General features: G+C 54.3%; 1 protein-coding gene across 2 annotated transcripts in view; it reads right to left on the bottom strand.

Annotated features, from left to right (window-relative positions):
* Positions 1 to 18756, bottom strand: part of LOC144734679 (coiled-coil domain-containing protein 85C-A-like) — a 74386-nt gene that overhangs the window by 16273 nt on the left and 39357 nt on the right. For both annotated transcript variants that reach the window (XM_078616980.1, XM_078616981.1), the window contains exons 2-3: positions 14588 to 14664; positions 2398 to 2511 (exon numbers count right to left, since the gene is read on the bottom strand). In XM_078616980.1, the coding sequence (XP_078473106.1) occupies positions 2398 to 2511; positions 14588 to 14664 (191 nt within the window). The remainder of the gene's footprint in view (positions 1 to 2397; positions 2512 to 14587; positions 14665 to 18756) is intronic.

Below are 18756 nucleotides of genomic sequence, written 5' to 3'. Positions count from 1 at the left end.
ACAAACAGTTCAAAAACATGTTCGGAGTGCAAAGTATAGGAAAGGTAAGTGAATCACTTAAAATTATACAAATAAAACTGAACAATTTTTTTTATTTAACCAGGTAAGCCAGAGTTGGGAACAGAACCCGGGTGCTTCTTGTGACACAGTCGTTACTCACCGCGCCCCCCCCCCCTGCCGCCCCCCCCCCTGCCGACCCAGAGTGAACTCAAACCGGGAAAAACACTTTCATAAATAATCGGGCGTGAGTCTGCCCGTAAGTGGGGGGCGACGTTGCGATGTGTAATCTTAAAACACGATTTAAAGCTTTCGTGACTGCAGGGATTCATCTTCTTGGTTTTGTCAGTAAAGTCACGTAGAAGGGAAATAATAAAATAATAAAAATAAAACATAATAAAAATACAATCCTCACGACGTTTCGGCGACAACGCAAGCAGCCGTCCTCAGGTGAAGAACAGGTCTGTCGGAAAGACAGCGTCTGAATGATGTTTAATCTAAATCGAGTGACTTGCGACATCATTGCCCTCCTCTTTTCGAATGGCGTCATGGCATCTTCAACGTCCACTGGCAAGCGGACGGCGCATGGTAGTCAATCATGACCCTGACGAAGCCTGCTGCTGCTGCTGCTGTATATTTGGAGTTTGCGTGTCTCTCTCGCTCTCTCCCCGTGGTCGCGCTTAGATTAATTGGCTGCTGCTGTACTTCTCCACGTGACAAGCCACTTCGTTGTGCTATCATTTGTGGCCAGGTTGCTTCTGGAAAAAGAGCTCATAGCTCAGTGGGCCTGGCCTGGTATAATAACCGGCGGCTTTTCACGGTTCACACCGCAGTGTGGAAAACTAATTTCTTTAAAACGGCTTTGTGTGTTTAGTTTGTTGTCCTTCACCCCACACCTCCGATTAGCACCCGACTCGAACCTCTGCTACAAGCGGCGAGTGCTGCTCTACTTTGTCACCCTCAAGCATCGCCCACAACGGGGAGCTGGGGAAGTGAGCGTGGCGGCGCCGACGAGCGTGGCGGCGCCGACGAGCGTGGCGGCGCCGACGAGCGTGGCGGCGCCGACGAGCGTGGCGGCGCCGACGAGCGTGGCGGCGCCGACGAGCGTGGCGGCGCCGACGAGCGTGGCGGCGCCGACGAGCGTGGCGGCGCCGACGAGCGTGGCGGCGCCGACGAGCGTGGCGGCGCCGACGAGCGTGGCTGCGCCGACGAGCGTGGCGGCACATCCGCTCTCATTTCCACATTGGGGAGTTTTTGGCACGGAAATCGGTGGGGTGGGGGAGGCCCTCATCCAGCAGTGGATTGGCGAGGACTGTGCACGTGATGACGAACCGTCGCGTCGACCCGCCCCAAACGCAAACCATGCGCTGGCTGTGCCGTGAGAGCGAGGATCGATTTCGATCGGGCGAGCGGATGGATGTTAGCGAGCTCATTAAGCCGTGTCCTCATCGGTGCTTAACGACGAGCTCGTTAATCCCGGGGAGGGGTGGGGGGAGACGCGTGGGAGCGGCGCTTCTCTCTTTGACCCCGGGTCGGTCACGGCAATTTCGCTGTTATCCATCTTCACCACCCGCCCTTCTTCTTCACCCCTTCCTCACTCTCCCAACCACCTCCACCAAAGAAAAATGTCCCCCGTATAGCCTTAAGAGACTGCTGGGGCAACTGCTGTTAGCGAGCAGCACCTATGAAGGTCGGCACGGCACACGAGGGGGTGGGGAGTGGCCAGCACCACGCCCGGCCGCCTTTGTCTCCTTAAGTGGCGATGTTTACACACCGCACCAGGTACTCATTTGAGGCTGCGTTGACCTAGGGGAGGCCCATGACCAGTTCAGATAATCGTCACTGCTGTTAGCCACACCACCACCAGGACCACAACCATCACCACCGTCGCCCACTGCAAACAACAATCGATTATGGCCACGTACCTCGGCAGTCATCAACCCACGGCAATCACCGGCGATGGCACAACTGACCTGACCGGCCGGTAACACACACAGGCAGCCGTGCACACACAGACATCCGTTCACACACGCAGACAGCTGTTCACACAATCGCACTGCGGCTCACACACGGACAGCCGTTCACAATTAAGTGGATCTGACACGAGCGGCTTGTGATGCAGGCTGCGCTCCGAGCAAAGCTCAGGGCGCGGCGAGTGCAGTGGTGCAGAATCTCTGCATTGTGTCCGTGTGCCTGTGTTCATGTGGTTCGTCTGTGTTTCTGCTGGTCCGTGTGTGTGTGTGTCTGTGTGTGTGTCTGTGTGTGTGTCTGTGTGTGTGTCTGTGTGTGTGTCTGTGTGTGTGTCTGTGTGTGTGTCTGTGTGTGTGTGTCTGTGTGTGTCTGTGTGTCTGTGTGTGTGTGTGTCTGTGTGTGTGTGTCTGTGTGTGTCTGAGAGCTCACAGGCTGGCCGAGTTCGCGGTGCTGTGTGGGAGGTGAAGGCCGCGGCGAGTCCAGCGGCCTCGGGCCTCCCGGCCCCTTCTTGTCGAGCCGCGCGGCCTCCAGCGCCGACGGCCTCTGTGGGAGAGCCGGGGGGGGGGGGGGGGGGGCGACACCGCGGGGTCATGGGAGCCGGCTGCAACACGGGAACCACAACAGCGCCATGAAGCTGGTGACACAACCACAACCACGACTCTGGTGATACAACCATAACCGCACCACAACTCTGGTGACACAACCACAACTCTGGTGACACAACCACAACTCTGGTGACACAACCACAACCACGACTCTGGTGACACAACCACAACTCTGGTGACACAACCACAACTCTGGTGACACAACCACAACCACGACTCTGGTGACACAACCACAACCACAACTCTGGTAATATGACCACAACGACGCCACGACTCGTCAACTCTGGCAATACAAAGTTAGTTTTATCCAGCCAACATATGTATATACTGTACATATATATATGTAGTAATGCTTATGACTCGTTGACACCGGAGTTGGAGGCACACTTGTTTATTTGAATACCAACTTTGTGACATACACAATTGAGGGGGTATCGGCCCCCTCACCCGTCTATCTGAGGACACACCTCTAGGCTAACCTTAGCCTGCCTCTGAGTCCTCCACTAATGGGCTAGGGGAGGCTATCTTGGCCCGACACTGGTCAGTCGGGCCCGGTACCCAGAGTCCAGACCAGCACTGGCTCTGGCTCTGGTACCACGCCACTGGCTCGAGCCTGCGCGGTCCTGATAAGGACGACGTACCAGGGGGAGTCCAGGGCTCTATCTCAGACGTCTTCCGCCTCCTCTTCTTTAGCTAAACATCACTCCCGAGCCCCCGATACATTCCCCTTTTATACAACCACCTCCCTGAGGGGTGGGGCCCCGGGGGATCGTAACGTCCGAAGCGCGGACGTCGTAGAGGGCACCTGCCCGTGCACTGACGTAGCCCCGCCCACTGTGCTTGTTTACCATAGGCTGCCATGCATAACGGGCTCTCTGTAACAGCCCTACATCACTCCCCCCCACATAGCATGCAGCCGTCCCGGCTGCCAACATACAAAAATTTGACAATAAAGGTGCCTTCACCCCCTGACGTGTGCCTCGCTATTTTTGAACCATAACAGGAACCAGAACAAGACACAACAACAAGATGAGAAACAACCCGTCGCACCCCCCCGAATAAATACGAATTCCGTAAAAAAACAGCTTATATACAACCAGCAGGGAACCCACCCCGCACACACAACAAACGGTGAACCCAACATATGTACATCCGAGGAGCGGGAAACACACCATCCACACAACACCCAATAAACACAACAGCTATGTACACATTTTCCGGCCTCACAACAGTTTGCGCATTTTAGCGCGCGTCCTTGCAGCGGGCCCCTCACACGGGGTAACCCCGCGTGGCGGACCATCAGGTGGCGACTGTCCGTCTTGAGGTGAGCATTCCTCTGACTCCGCGTGACCCTCGGCATCCGCAGGAGGGGTGATCGGGCGTGAGCCCGTCACTCCTGATGCTCCTGAAGGTGGCACAGCCGGCAAGGCATTAGGTGAGAGCGACGGAGACGGACCCAGCAAGTCGGCCCACCCCCCACATGTTTGGCCACGCGCGTGTGAAGTGGGGGTGTGTACCGCAGCGAAGGGTTTTAATCTGGAGGGGTGCACGAACCATCGCCGCTTCCCCCACTTGATGCGCACGCACTGCGGACGTAACACCTCCACCACTTCCACAGGGCCCCGCCACGGCCGCACAAGTTTAGAGGAGGTTGCCAGTGGCACCTGGGGGCAGTGCAACCATGCCTTGTCCCCCGGCTTCCACTGCAGCATGTGCGCTCGACTCAATCTGAGGCGCTCATTTGCCTTCTGACGGAGGTCAGAGTTTTGCATTGCAGCATCCCGTGCCTCGGTCAATTTGTCCAGATTAAATTTAACGTGGTCAGCCAGATTAGTTTTTCCCTGCGGCACGGGGATCCGCAACTGGGCACGAACAGGCGGGTCTGGTTCTCGGCCGTACATGAGGTAAAAGGGAGAAAACCCCGTAGCCGCATGGGGTGCCATCCGGTACGCCGCCAAGACCCCCTGAATTTGTAGGTCCCAATCCGTTTGCGAGTCCGAAACTTGTTGTGATAACATGGACGAGATGGTGCGATGCAAACGTTCGACCATCCCGTCAGTTTGTGGGTGATATGGGGAGGTCCGAATTTTCTTTGTGCCCAGGAGATCGCAGACTTGTCTGAGTAGTTTACCGGAAAAATTTCTGCCCTGGTCGGTCAGCAGCCTCTCCGGAGCACCTTTGTCCAGGACATAACCCTGAACAAAGGCCTCCACGATGGCTGCTGCCGACTGGTTGGCCAAAGGCCAGGCCATAGGCCAGCGTGTAAAATACTCGACACCCGTCAACAAATATCTATTCCCTCTGGGGGTGGCGGGGAATGGTCCCAAAATGTCCAGAGCGACCAGCTCGTTTATCCTGGACACTTTGATCGATTGCAAGGGCGGGTTAGACTCCCGTGCCGGCGGTTTGCGTTGTGCACATTGAGGGCACGATCCCAACAAATCCCCAACATCCCTCGTCATGCCAGGCCAGTAAAAATCAAGTTGCAGCCAGGCGAGAGTCTTTTGGGTCCCCAGGTGTAGGAGGCGCTCATGAGCGGCCCATACCACCCTACCCCGCAACCCAGTAGGGACAACCAGCCGATGTCGACGTGACTTCCCGTCCCAATGCATTAGCAGACCTTGGCACATTTCCCATGCGTCGGAACCACCTCTTTTTCCCCCCGCCGCACCGCCAACGCGACGTCGCCACCCGAGGAGGGAGACATCCTCCATCTGGAGGCGCCCCCATTCAATGACGGGCAACCCCAACAGGGAATCTTTGCCCTGTTGTTCGATCGAATTAGGAACCATTGCATCGTCGTCGTTGGCGGCCGCCAAGACAGGTACCGATGTGTCCCCTGGAGGCCTGCAACGTCCAGACCCTAGGAGGCATGCACACTCGGAGGTGGTTGGCAAGCGTGACAGAGCGTCCGCGTTGGTGTGGCGAACGCCCTTACGGTATGTGGTTTGGAAATCGTAATCCTGGAGGACCTCCAACCATCGGGACAATTGTCCCGATGGCTGTTGAACCCTCAGGGCGTACTGCAGTGCCGCATGATCTGTGCGGACGGTGAAATGCCGACCGTACAGATATGGGCGATACTGTTGGACGAAATGGACAATTGCCAACAGTTCCCTACGGGTGACACAATACCGTTGCCCCGCTGGAGACAACACCCGACTGCCGTACGCAACCACATGTTCCACGCCGTCAACCACCTGGGAGAGCACGCCCCCAATACCCGTGTTGCTCGCATCGGTGTCGAGCAAGAACGGTTTTGAAAAATCAGGGTAAATCAGGGGAGGAGCGTTTACCAAAGCATCCCGAAGGGAGCAAAAAGCAGCCTCCTCCTCCTGACCCCAGCAAAACCGAACCCCTTTAGATGTTAAAGCATGTAGGGGTTTGGCGATAGTCGCAAAATTAGCGACGAAGCGTCTATAATACGACGCAAACCCAATAAAACTCCTAACCTCTCCCACTGAGGTGGGAGTCGGCCAGGAGCTTACACACTGCGTTTTGGCGGGATCGGTAGAAATACCTGAGCGCCCCACGATGTGCCCCAAATAACGCACCGACTCGCGTAACAAATGGCATTTTTGGGGCTTAAATTTCAAATTAGCAGCCCGCATCTTTAGGAAAACCGCCCGCAACCTCTGGAGATGTTCCTCAAAAGTTTTGCCAAAGACAATGACGTCATCCAAATAAATCAGGCACGACTCCCATTGCAATCCAGCCAAAACCAATTCCATCAACCGCTGGAAAGTTGCCGGCGCTGAGTGTAAGCCCATCGGCAACCGGTTGAATTGAAACAGGCCGTGCGGAGTACGGAAAGCAGTTTTAGGCTTTGAATCATCGTCCAGAGGAAGCTGCCAGAATCCCGAAAGTAAGTCCAATGTGGAGAAGAATCGCGCTCCCGCCAAGGCGTCAAGCGATTCGTCCATCCGTGGGAGCGGGTATGCGTCGGCAACCGTAATTTTATTAAGGCGCCGAAAGTCAACGCAAAACCGCAACGAACCGTCCTGCTTCTTAACCAGGACGATCGGCGCTCCCCAAGGGCTGTTGGAGGGAGAAATTATGTCGGCGGCTAGCATGTCATCAACAGCCGATTTGACATGGTCCTTTTCGGCGGGACTCAACCGAAAAGGATTTTGGCGTATTGGCGCGCTGTCACCCGTATCAATATGGTGACGCAGCAGATGAGTGCAGCCCAAATCGTATTTATCCCGACTGAAAACGTCGGAAAATTCCCTCAGTAGTGTCTTAAGACGTTGGCGCTCTAAATTTGACAGGTCCGTCGATCCCGCGCAAAGCGCCTCGAGCCACCCTTCATCGCTGTCTGAATGTGGTCGCGGTGCAGGGGCAGCGCCGACATGACTCGCGACGGGTTCCTCACAGGGCACCGGCGTTGCGTGAGCAAGCACGGTCCCCTGTGGGACCACCACCGTCTGCGAGCCCACATTGAGGACCGCGATGAAGGGTTCTCCATCCCCTCTCACTATGGTCTGGGCCGGGAGTAAATTAGGTCCACTGACCCCAGCCCTAGACGGTCCCAGCAAAACCCCTTGAGCCCCAATGCCCTTAGCGAAGGGCCGCCGAAGTCTCAAAGGAATTAACATTTGCGCCCCCGGAGGAACGCGCACCGTTCTATCTACGAACGCCGGCACCGTCGCGAACGCCGTCCGGCTCGTAGCGGGGGATGGCAAAAACGCCATGCGTCGGCCCGATGGGAGCTCAATGCATCCCTGGTCGATTAATATCCTAATCGGCATTTTGGCCAGGAAATCCGTCCCCAGCAGGCACGGAACCGCCAGCGAGGAGGAAACAAAAATCGGCCCAGATAATTTAATATCCCCGACACAAATTTGGGCTCGAATTTGTCCGATGATGCCAAGTGAACCCCCGTTAGCAGCAAAGAATGGCACATTAACAGGCATCAAAGGACGGCTCTGGGCAGGGAGAATGTTATAAATCAACTCCGAAATAATGGTCGCCGATGCTCCTGTATCGACCAAGATGCGAACCTCCACCCCATCGATGTGACCCACAACGGCCGACGACCCCGACGACGCGGCTACAACCCGATGGGCCAACACGGACCACTGGCTGGGTTCAATGTGAGTACCCAGAGCGGTGCGTGTTGGTGCCATGGTACGCGATATTGGCCCCCCCTTCGCTGCGGTGTTTAAGTGTGCGACGGGCGTGTGCGTGGGCCAAACGTGAGGGGTGCCGCGACTCGCCGGATTATGATGGTGGAGCTTGTGACGAGGGCCGGCGTCCCGTTGAGGTGTCGTCCCGCGCTGCCGAGGAGAGCGGCACCCCGAGGCGACGTGGCCCCGGATGCCGCAGTTGTAGCAGCGTGGAAGCGCTGGTGGCGACGATGGACGTTGTAGATGGCTTGAACCGGCCCGGTCCCCCCGCGCTCCCGCTCCGTGCTGCCGTCGATGGTTGATGGCGCAAACCTCTTCCGCCGGGAGGGTGGCCGCAGCGACGGCGCGCCCGCTCGCCGCCTTGCTGGCCTTCCGTCGTTGAGAGGACAGGTTTGCGTGGAGGAGACGGGCCGCTTGGAGGGAGCACATTTCTGCATCGTCCTGTGCGACAATGACGATGTCTAAGTCGTCCGCCAGCAAAAGTATCTTTTCTGTCACCATGGCGTCGATCCCCTCGTCGTCCATTCGTGGAAAGGCTTCCTTTGCCAGCGCCAGGAGGCTTGTACGGTACGCCAGGGGCGACTCCTTCGTCCCCCGCTGGCGATCGTAAAAGAGTTGACGACAGTCCGATGGTGGCCCATACACAGCGGACAGCACTTGCATCGCCTTCCGCAGCGTGGAACGCCTCTCCTTCGTTGCCGATGTTAGTGTGGCGAGGGCGTCGCTGTCGAGGAGTGCTGGCAGTGCTCGGAGAGCCTCGGCGTCTGTCCACTGTGCCATCTCCTGGTGAGCGAGGAAGCGCCGCTGGAAGCCGCCCCAGTCGCCCTCCTCGCCCACAAATTCTTTGAGCGGCGGCAGTCGCTGATGTAAGGCAGCGGCTGCAGAGGACGATCGCGCTCCCTCGTCTCCCTCACTCGACTCAGCGTCGGCCCGAAGCAGCGATGGCATCGCCGGTCGCACCCGTGGTGACGCGGCAGGTACTGTACTCCCGCCGTTGGACGCGATGCTTAGAGCGGCCACGCCCTCAACAGCAGCTGCGGCGATGGCGGGAGTTTCAAAATGTTGCTTCGTTGAAATGGCGGGAAGGCGCTGTGGTCGTTGGCTGCTGTCGCCTCGTGGCGGTCCCGCAGCCCCCAGCCGTGTGATGTTATCGAGCATGGCGGCTGCGGCGTACAGCAGCTCGGCCAGCTTCGCGTGCGCCTGCCTCAGCCCCTCCGTCGACGGCTCCCCTTCCTCCAGCTGCTGTGGCGTGGATGCACCCAGCCCCGGCTGCTCGATGGCATCTTCAGCCGTCTCGGGCTCTCCAACTGCAGCGGTGTCCTCTGCTCCTGGTACTCCGACTCGAGTCGTCCGGCGTGTATCCATGTTCGTACTTTGTTTCACTTCTGACGCCAGATGTAGTAATGCTTATGACTCGTTGACACCGGAGTTGGAGGCACACTTGTTTATTTGAATACCAACTTTGTGACATACACAATTGAGGGGGTATCGGCCCCCTCACCCGTCTATCTGAGGACACACCTCTAGGCTAACCTTAGCCTGCCTCTGAGTCCTCCACTAATGGGCTAGGGGAGGCTATCTTGGCCCGACACTGGTCAGTCGGGCCCGGTACCCAGAGTCCAGACCAGCACTGGCTCTGGCTCTGGTACCACGCCACTGGCTCGAGCCTGCGCGGTCCTGATAAGGACGACGTACCAGGGGGAGTCCAGGGCTCTATCTCAGACGTCTTCCGCCTCCTCTTCTTTAGCTAAACATCACTCCCGAGCCCCCGATACATTCCCCTTTTATACAACCACCTCCCTGAGGGGTGGGGCCCCGGGGGATCGTAACGTCCGAAGCGCGGACGTCGTAGAGGGCACCTGCCCGTGCACTGACGTAGCCCCGCCCACTGTGCTTGTTTACCATAGGCTGCCATGCATAACGGGCTCTCTGTAACAGCCCTACATATATATAACCTGTATACTCGTGCACACTTCACCCTGTATTCATTTTGATGTTTTTGCAACTTTGTTTACTTTTAATGTGTTTTGGGAAATGTGTTTGTTTAAAATTCCTTTATAATTTGCACTGTTTTATAATTCCTATTTGGTAGATTTTTGCTCTGATAGTTCATCGCTTCATTGTTCCTACTTCTTTGAACTTTTGTCATTTTGGCGAACCCAGCCCACGTCACTCTTGCAAGTTAGACCTACCCTGGCCTCTTCAACCCTAACCTGGTTAAACTAAACAAACTAACCTGGTTAAACTAAACAAACTAACCTGGTTAAACTAAATAAACTAACCTGGTTAAACTAAACAAACTAACCTGGTTAAACTAAACAAACTAACCTGGTTAAACTAAACAAACTAACCTGGTTAAACTAAATAGACTAACCTGGTTAAACTAAACAAACTAACCTGATTAAACTAAACAAACTAACCTGGTTAAACTAAACAAACTAACCTGGTTAAACTAAACAAACTAACCTGGTTAAACTAAATAGACTAACCTGGTTAAACTAAACAAACTAACCTGGTTAAACTAAATAGACTAACCTGGTTAAACTAAACAAACTAAACTGGTTAAACTAAATAAACTAACCTCAAACTCATCCATTGATTTTCCAAAAACACTCTCAAGTCTAAACTGAAAAACTAAATCTTTTTGTATTTTACCAGGCTATCACAAATGATAGCTCAACCAAGTGGCTTATCACGTCGAAATTTACAGCAGCCAAATAACCTAAACGCATGCTTCTAAATGTGGAAGGAAACACCGCAGGAACCGGACAAAAATCCACGCAAGACCACGGGGGGAGACATGCAAACTCCCAACCATCTCCTGTACAGCAAGCGAGGTAGGCGACATCTTGCCACCACGCACATATCAATGGGACGGTGCGGTAGAAACCCAGCGATTTAAACCGATCCAAGCATCTTTTTCCCCTGGCGGGATTATATTGTATTACCGTGTGTTACAAAGACAAAGTGACTCCTTGTTTCCACTGTCCATGAGCGCAGGCTCACGGTGACCATATTAAATTATTCAAGAGCCCCGCTGGTGGTGAAAATCAAACTCGACATCGAGGCAAACTCTCAGCGGCAGGCAGGCCGAGTGGGGGAAGTGCTGCCCCCCAACGCGGCGTGCAATGGAGCCCACTCGACGAGGGGATCTCAGAGGTAGCTCTGCATTATTCGCTTCCGCGGGCCGTTCTCCGACACAGCAGGGGTCACGCTGCTGCCGTTGCTCTGCGAGAGATCCGAAATTATTCTTCGTCTGGTGAAGACGCGACGCCCATTGCTCAACCGGGTTAAGAAGGGCAACAAAATACGTTTTTTCACGAGACGCCAATTGATTCCAAGCGATTAACCGTTTCGTCGTTAACAGCGGCCTTGGCGTCTCAACCAAAGCCGGTTGTTTAACTTTTCATGAGCCGCATGTGAAATTGCGAAGGCTTGCGTGCATTATTCATGCTGCGCGTTATTAGAGGGATTAATGTGGGCGATCGCGTTAAAAGCACTGAAGTCTCCGGTGATTAAATCCGTTAATTCATCTTTCATCCGTCACAGACAAACCCGCAGAGAGGAACCCCGCACGGCGCGGCGCGTCAACACAAAACAACGCGGCCCTTTCATCTCACGCCGTCAACAAGCCGTTCTGCTGACGAGGCAGCCCACTGACGAACCAGCCCACGAAAAAGCCAGCCCGCTAATGAGCCGGTCATTAGCCGGCCCACTCACGAGCCGGCCGGCTAAGGAGCCAGCCAACTACCTAGCTTGCCAACTCACCAGCCGGCTGGCTCAGGAGCCGGCCGGCTAAGGAGCCAGCCGACTACTGAGCTTGCCAACTCACTAGCCGGCTGGCTCAGGAGCCGGTCAGCTAAGGAGCCAGCCGACTACCTAGCTTGCCAACTCACCAGCCGGCTGGCTCACTAGCCGGCCGGCTCATGAGCCGTCTGACTAACGAACCGGCAGACTAACAAGCTGGCCAATTAAAGATCCGGGGAGGACTCGGCGGCAGAGGTGGCGGTAGGGATGGGAGGAAACTTCGTACCGCAGGAGGGGAGGAGGGGGAGTTGGAAGCGCCCGCGTCCGGCACGGAATTGGAAAAGGCGGCAGCCGACGGTGGTCCCCGCTGAGCCGCCGCCGTGGATCTCGCCGCCACCCTTTGTCGAGCGCCGAGGCGGCGCTTTTGTCTCCGCTTCTATCCCGCGAGACGTCTTTCTCTCTCCGTTCGCGCTCACGTCACCCACCCCCACGCTCCAGCCTTCCGTCGGCTCGTTGCATTGTGGATGTTTGTTTTGCGAATGCCTTCGCGTGTGTGAGTATTTATATTTTGCGGGTTTTTATTTTCTTAATTATCGCCGCCTACGCACGGCTGGTCTTTCCTTTGCAAATAATCATCGGCCAAAGTCAGTGTTCGATGCAGGAAACTCGAGTTGGAGCTTAAATGTTCGTGGAGTGCCTTTGTAGAGCGGCATGGGTGGACAGCAGTCTAGACGTAGTAACAATAATAATGACGACGATTTTGGAGTTTCTTTTTTTGTGACGTTCTTACAAAGCATTTGCTTGTGTTTAGTTCGCTGTCTTTCCCCCGCACCTCCGATTAGCACGGTTGGCTATGTACGGTGCGAAAGAAGTTCAACACACATGCACACAAAGAGCAAGGCGTGACGTTTCACAGACAACAGCCTGCAGTAGGATCACCGTACGAGACACTGTAGCTGCTGCTACTGTAGCTGCTGCTGCTGTGATCCCCATTGAGCCACTCGCAGTGTCATTTTAAAATCTCTCAAAATCCGTTATTTTCCAACGTCTGCCATGGGGAGTCTTCTTTGACGCGTCGTTTGACGGTTCAATGCGGCCGCAGCATTGACCAGGGCGGCCTGTCGGATTCGGAAGCCATGAACCGCCGCAACGGGTGGCGATTGGGCTCCCGCTGGGCCGTGTCGCGGGGCAGATACCAGTCCCACGACGCGCTGACAACGACGACGGGATTGTGGGGGACACGCCGACAGACCCTTGTAACATGGAAGAGATGTGGCCACAAAGACAGAGAAGTGAAACAGATGTCTAGACACTCGTGCAGATGTGAAGGAATGCATTAATAAAGATGCAAAGCTCTGTCTGAATGCACAAATATTTATATGAAAAAAGGTTTAGACCTAATGATAATCAAGCAGACAGTATCTACACACACCTGTCTAGACACACAGATGTCTAGACACACAGACTCAAGTCTAGACACACAGACTCCAGTCTAGACACACAGACTCCAGTCTAGACACACAGACTCCTGTCTAGACACACAGACTCCAGTCTAGACACACAAACTCCAGTCTAGACACACAGACTCCAGTCTAGGCACACAGACTCCAGTATAGACACACAGACTCCAGTCGAGACACACAGACTCCAGTCTAGACACACAGACTCCTGTCTAGACACACAGACTCCAGTCTAGACACACAGACTCCAGTCTAGACACACAGACTCCAGTCTAGACACACAGACTCCTGTCTATACACACAGACTCCAGTCTAGACACACAGATGTCTAGACACACAGACTCCTGTCTAGACACACAGACTCCAGTCTAGACACACAGACTCCTGTCTAAACACACAGACTCCAGTCTAGACACACAGATGTCTAGACACACAGACTCCAGTCTAGACACACAGACTCCAGTCTAGACACACAGACTCCAGTCTAGACACACAGACTCCTGTCTAGACACACAGACTCCAGTCTAGACACACAGACTCCAGTCTAGACACACAGACTCCAGTCTAGACACACAGACTCCAGTCTAGAGACACAGACTCCAGTCTAGACACAGACTCCAGTCTAGACACACAGACTCCAGTCTAGACACACAGACTCCAGTCTAGACACACAGACTCCTGTCTAGACACACAGACTCCTGTCTAGACACACAGACTCCAGTCTAGACACACAGACTCCTGTCTAGACACACAGACTCCGGTCTAGAGACACAGACTCCAGTCTAGACACACAGACTCCAGTCTAGAGACACAGACTCCAGTCTAGACACACAGACTCCAGTCTAGACACACAGACACGGGCCCCACACCGCGTCCCAGGCCGCTAGTCTGGCTCCGCGCCGTCTTTGTCCCCTACTTTGGGAGTGTCGCTTGGCACGCGACCGTCACCACGCCGCTACCAGCGGACGTCTGTGAGAAGAAAATAATAACTTCACAACTCATCGGATTCCTCCAGCATGAATAAAGATCCTGATCCGTAGAACACGCAGTGGGCTTCCGGCGCGCGTGTGAGTGCCGTCACGCCGGCAGGCTGGAGACGATGTCAACAAAGTCACAGAGGGGCCTCTCCCTCCACACTTCCCACAGAAACCAGCGATGTCGTGACGAGCGACTCCGTCCCGCCGGGGAAAATAGAATATTAGTACGGGAATTTATTTAGTTATTTACTACATTTTCTAGTTGAGGTGAAACGTGTCGCTGCTGCTATTCAATCAACCGTCCCTCATGTGGATTATTTTTTCCGTGACAGCACTTCACCGCTGGATAAAGGCATCCCCCTCCCTATGCTATGCTCATCACGGGGGGGAGGGGGGGGGTCTGTTTGACCATGTGGCCTCTTCTCCTGTAACGCTGCGTGTTTTCACGATGCGAATTGGGTATAATGCGATGAATGTGTGAGGGTGGTGATGTTAATGTGAAATCTGAGACTCAAGAGAAGGGTAGACGCATGAGCCGTGGAGAAATGAACAACTTGTGGTACGCCCAATGCAGCGGCGACATCGCAGGAATTGCTTGTCCCGTCTTTCGTCAAATAAAACTAACATCAGAAGGTGACAAGATGGTGGTAGTGGTGGTTTTGGTTGTGGTGGTGGTTGTTATTGTGGTGGTGGTGGTGTACCTGCAGCAGGTTGTGGGTTTCATCCTCCAGCTGCCGCACCCTCGCCTCCAGATGCTGGATGTACATTGCTGGGTCATCTACGGCGGGACACAGATGCACAAACGTGAGTCATCATCATAACAACAACAACAACTTCCACTTCCGCGTTCAACGCAATCGACAAAATGACGGACAATTATTTTGATAAAGGAAACCTCGTTTGATGATCTCCCGGCACAAGTGGGGAAAGCGAGCGCCAGTAGAATGTCAGCGGCGCGCACAGAAGTGGAACCCAACGGGGAGGAGGCACCACGGCCAGCAATCGGTAGAACGCACGGCACAGCCCTAGCTACAACCAAGCCACAACCAAACCACAACCAAGCTACAACCAAGCCACAACCAAACCACAACCAAGCTACAACCAAGCCACAACCAAACCACAACCAAGCTACAACCAAGCCACAACCAAGCTACAACCAAGCCACAACCAAACCACAACCAAGCTACAACCAAGCCACAACCAAACCACAACCAAGCTACAACCAAGCCACAACCAAACCACAACCAAGCTACAACCAAGCCACAACCAAGCTACAACCAAGCCACAACCAAACCACAACCAAGCTACAACCAAGCCACAACCAAGTTACAACCAAGCCACAACCAAACCTTGCCGAAAACTCGGTGAAGAGCCACTTCATTAAACGCGCGGCCACGCCGGCTCTGAGATGATCGCCTTTAGGGCCTCTCACGCGCTAACGAGGTGCGAGTGTGATTAGAGCGCAGTGGTGGAGAGGAGGAGGAGGGAGGAGGAGGGAGATGGAGGGAGACTCCACATACAGACAGCATTGGTGGGGTCTGTGTCAGGGTTAGTGTCAGGGTTAGTGTTGAGTCTGTGTCAGGGTTAGTGTTGAGTCTGTGTCAGGGTTGTTGTCAGGGTTAGTGTCAGGCTTAGTGTTGGGTCTATGTCAGGGTTAGTGTTGAGTCTATGTCAGGGTTAGTGTCAAGGTTGTTGTCAGGGTGAGTGTCAGGGTTAGTGTCAGGGTTAGTGTCAGGGTCTGTGTCAGGGTTAGTGTTGAGTCTATGTCAGGGTTAGTGTCAGGGTTAGTGTCAGGGTCTGTGTCAGGGTTAGTGTTGAGTCTATGTCAGGGTTAGTGACAGGGTTAGTGACAGGGTGAGTGTCAGGGTGAGTGTTGGGTCTATGTCAGGGTTAGTGTTGAGTCTATGTGAGGGTCTATGTGAGGGTCAGTGTTGGAGTCTGTGTCCGGGTTGTGGTCTCCCTGCCACGACACGCCACGTGCTGCCAGAGAGCACTTAAGAAGTTGCACTCAAGACCACGCGCCGCCCGGCTCAGCGGAGTTAGAGACGAGGCTGAGGGCGCTACTTGCACACAGGCTATTGTGCAGCTCGACTGCCTGTGAGCCATTGCATTACAGCGCAGGGCTTAGCCATGTAGCGGAATGCCTTTCCCTCGTCTGGCTCACCGACTTTGTCCAAACGCGACAATTTAGAAAACAACTCGCCTTGTCGCTCACGCTAAAATACGTCAGCAAAATGAGCGTAGCCCGCCTTTGTGTTGTAGAGTTGCATGCAGAAGGGGTTGCTTCGGGACTTGGCAGGCAGCTGACGAGCCTCTAAGTTGTCTGACAGAGACTGCGCGTGGTAATGGAGAGCGTGTGACTAATTGAACTGCGTGTCGAATCACGACTCTGTTTAATCAGGAGCCCCGTGTCTAATTGCCACCCTGTGTCTAATCGACAGAGTGTGTCGCATCGAGACCCTATGACTAATCGAGAACCCGCGTCTCACCAAGGCTCCGCGTCTAACCGAGGTCTCGTGTCTCACCGAGGCTCCGTGTCTCACCGAGGCCCCGTCTGGTGCCAGTCACGAGTCCACATGCACGCGTGAATTACGTTTGCAGCGGCAGAACGGCTGTAATATTACGACCGCATTCCGCCGGTTTACTCGGGAAAGCCTCGATGAGCCTCAAGGCGCGCTGTTCACGAGGGTCCTGCCAACATTTTCGCAGTAGGGGCGGGGGGACAATGTTACCGTGTTGTGTAGTCGCGATGTAAGACTGGAACAGGATTTCTCCACAACTCTGGCTGTCGCCTGATGGGGCTGGTTGTAATGACCGGCGGAACGGCCCAGTACTTGAATTGTAAATATTGTGGGTTACTCTTCAACACACCGGTGTGCTGAACTAGTAACTCATTGTCTTTCTTACGTGACAAACCTTACTAATTGGCTGTATCGGGTGGTGGCGATCTAACCCAACAACCTCGATTATGGATAATATTGGTCGCGAAAGCCGAATATTACTACGTGTTAAACTAATCGCAATTCATAATTATTTCAGCACTGGGATGGTTGGCCCAGATAATTTTACGTTGAACGTTTGATGTTATTGTTGTTTTTGTTTCATCTGTACGTGCAGTGTAGGCAACAAGCGTGTTATGTCATCTCCCGGCGTGTGCCATTCTTCCGCAAGCTGCAGACATAATTGTCGTTTTTTTCTTTGCGTCACGCGCAAAATAGCTCGTTGTGTAACGGCACACGAACCCACACCACGCATCACCGCACGAACCCCCACCACGCGTCACCGCAATTGATGTCGGCGGCAAAACAAACGGCGCCTGGCGGGGCTGAACGATGGCGACCCCTCGCTATTTTACATTTCACTAGAAACGCTTTTTTGCAAACGATGAAAAATATCCCGATTCCTGGCAAGCCAACGTACGCGGCGGCAACCGGGCGTTCACCCGGCCAGCACGTTATGATTGTGGACGACGTTCTAACATCAACTCGTATGCCTCTTCTCCACGCTTTCCATATAAGGTTGCCAGTTGTTATCCATTCGCTTGGTCGCGTAAGTCCGTCCGTCCGTAATGTAGAGTCACGATAACACCCGTGAGGATGACCAAGATGAGTGCAGCCTGTAGTACAAGGTGGACGTGTTTTCGCCATAACGCGGTTCTTCCATTTGGGAACACTTCGCACAACGGGCACCGTTATAACGCAGAACGCGTGGCGTTATCACACGGAATGTGTGTCGTTATAACGCAGCTTCTGAGCGGTCAACGATGAACTACTTTCTTGAGCTCCGTGGCTACGTTACAGAGTGATACAGGAAGGCGGCAGCCTACCCTCAGTTATTTGTCCCGCCATCTCACCGTGTGGTGCGAGTAGTCGTGCATCACATCCCGCCACACTTTAGCGTTACATTATTTATGGGGAAATTGCTTTCGCTAAACGCGGCACTTTTTAGGAACGCATGGACTAACGAGACCGCACCAATGAGACGAACGCCCAAATCAACTCTTGAGCCAGTCATGACGATCTGCCCGCCCCTGAATTGTGATGACTCTTTGCATGGCAGAGGTGGTTGCCGGGGAGGGAGGTGAATTACGGGGCTGAGGTGGCGAGATGTTGACCACCTCGCCTGGTATACAGGAGTTCGTGGGTTCGATCCGAACCCTGACGCCTGCTGCTGTACCCTTGGAGGTTGCTCGTCTCTCTCTCTCCCTGTGATCACGTGGATTTTTCTCTGAGTCCTCCGGGTTTTCCTTCAATATTTAGAATCAACATCACGCTTTTAGAGTATTTGGCTGCTATACATTTCCACACGATAAGCAACTACGTTGAGCTATCATTTGTAGCCAGGACACTTTTTGAAAAGGCGCTATATAGCTCAGTGGGCCTTACCTAATAAAAAAAAATGTACATGCCCAACACTCAGCCCATCATCCCTCCGTGGCGATAAAACGAGTACCACTACGAGTACCACTACATCAACGTGGGTTGTTCTACGCATGGGCTCGCTCCCACCATAAGATTGTGGAATTCCCACCACTGGTTTTGGAAATGCTCATTTAAGGAAAAACAATCGCTTCTGACTTCAAGTCGCACACACAGAGAAGCAGACCCCGCACGCACCCAGCCACGCGTGTGTGCGTGGCTGGGTGCGTGCGTGAGCCAGAGAGGAGCCGACAGACAGAGCAGTGGGACCTCAAGGTCGCTCAATGTAAATGCGTGCGCTTGTCCCTAACGAAGGCTGACAGCCAATCAGTACCCCGCAGTGCCCCCGCCGCTCGCGATGACGGGACAGGCCGTGGGGGTGAGTGCGCGTCGCGCGTTCACCAGATCCCGAACGAGCGCACGACACACGCCTCGCCCCTTCTTCCCACGGT

Source organism: Lampetra planeri, chromosome 52, assembly GCF_965212315.1.
Source record: "Lampetra planeri chromosome 52, kcLamPlan1.2.h2, whole genome shotgun sequence".
NCBI classification, from domain to species: domain Eukaryota; kingdom Metazoa; phylum Chordata; class Hyperoartia; order Petromyzontiformes; family Petromyzontidae; genus Lampetra; species Lampetra planeri.
Note: the sequence above shows the minus strand (reverse complement) of the source record. Positions and strands in the feature narration are given on the sequence as shown.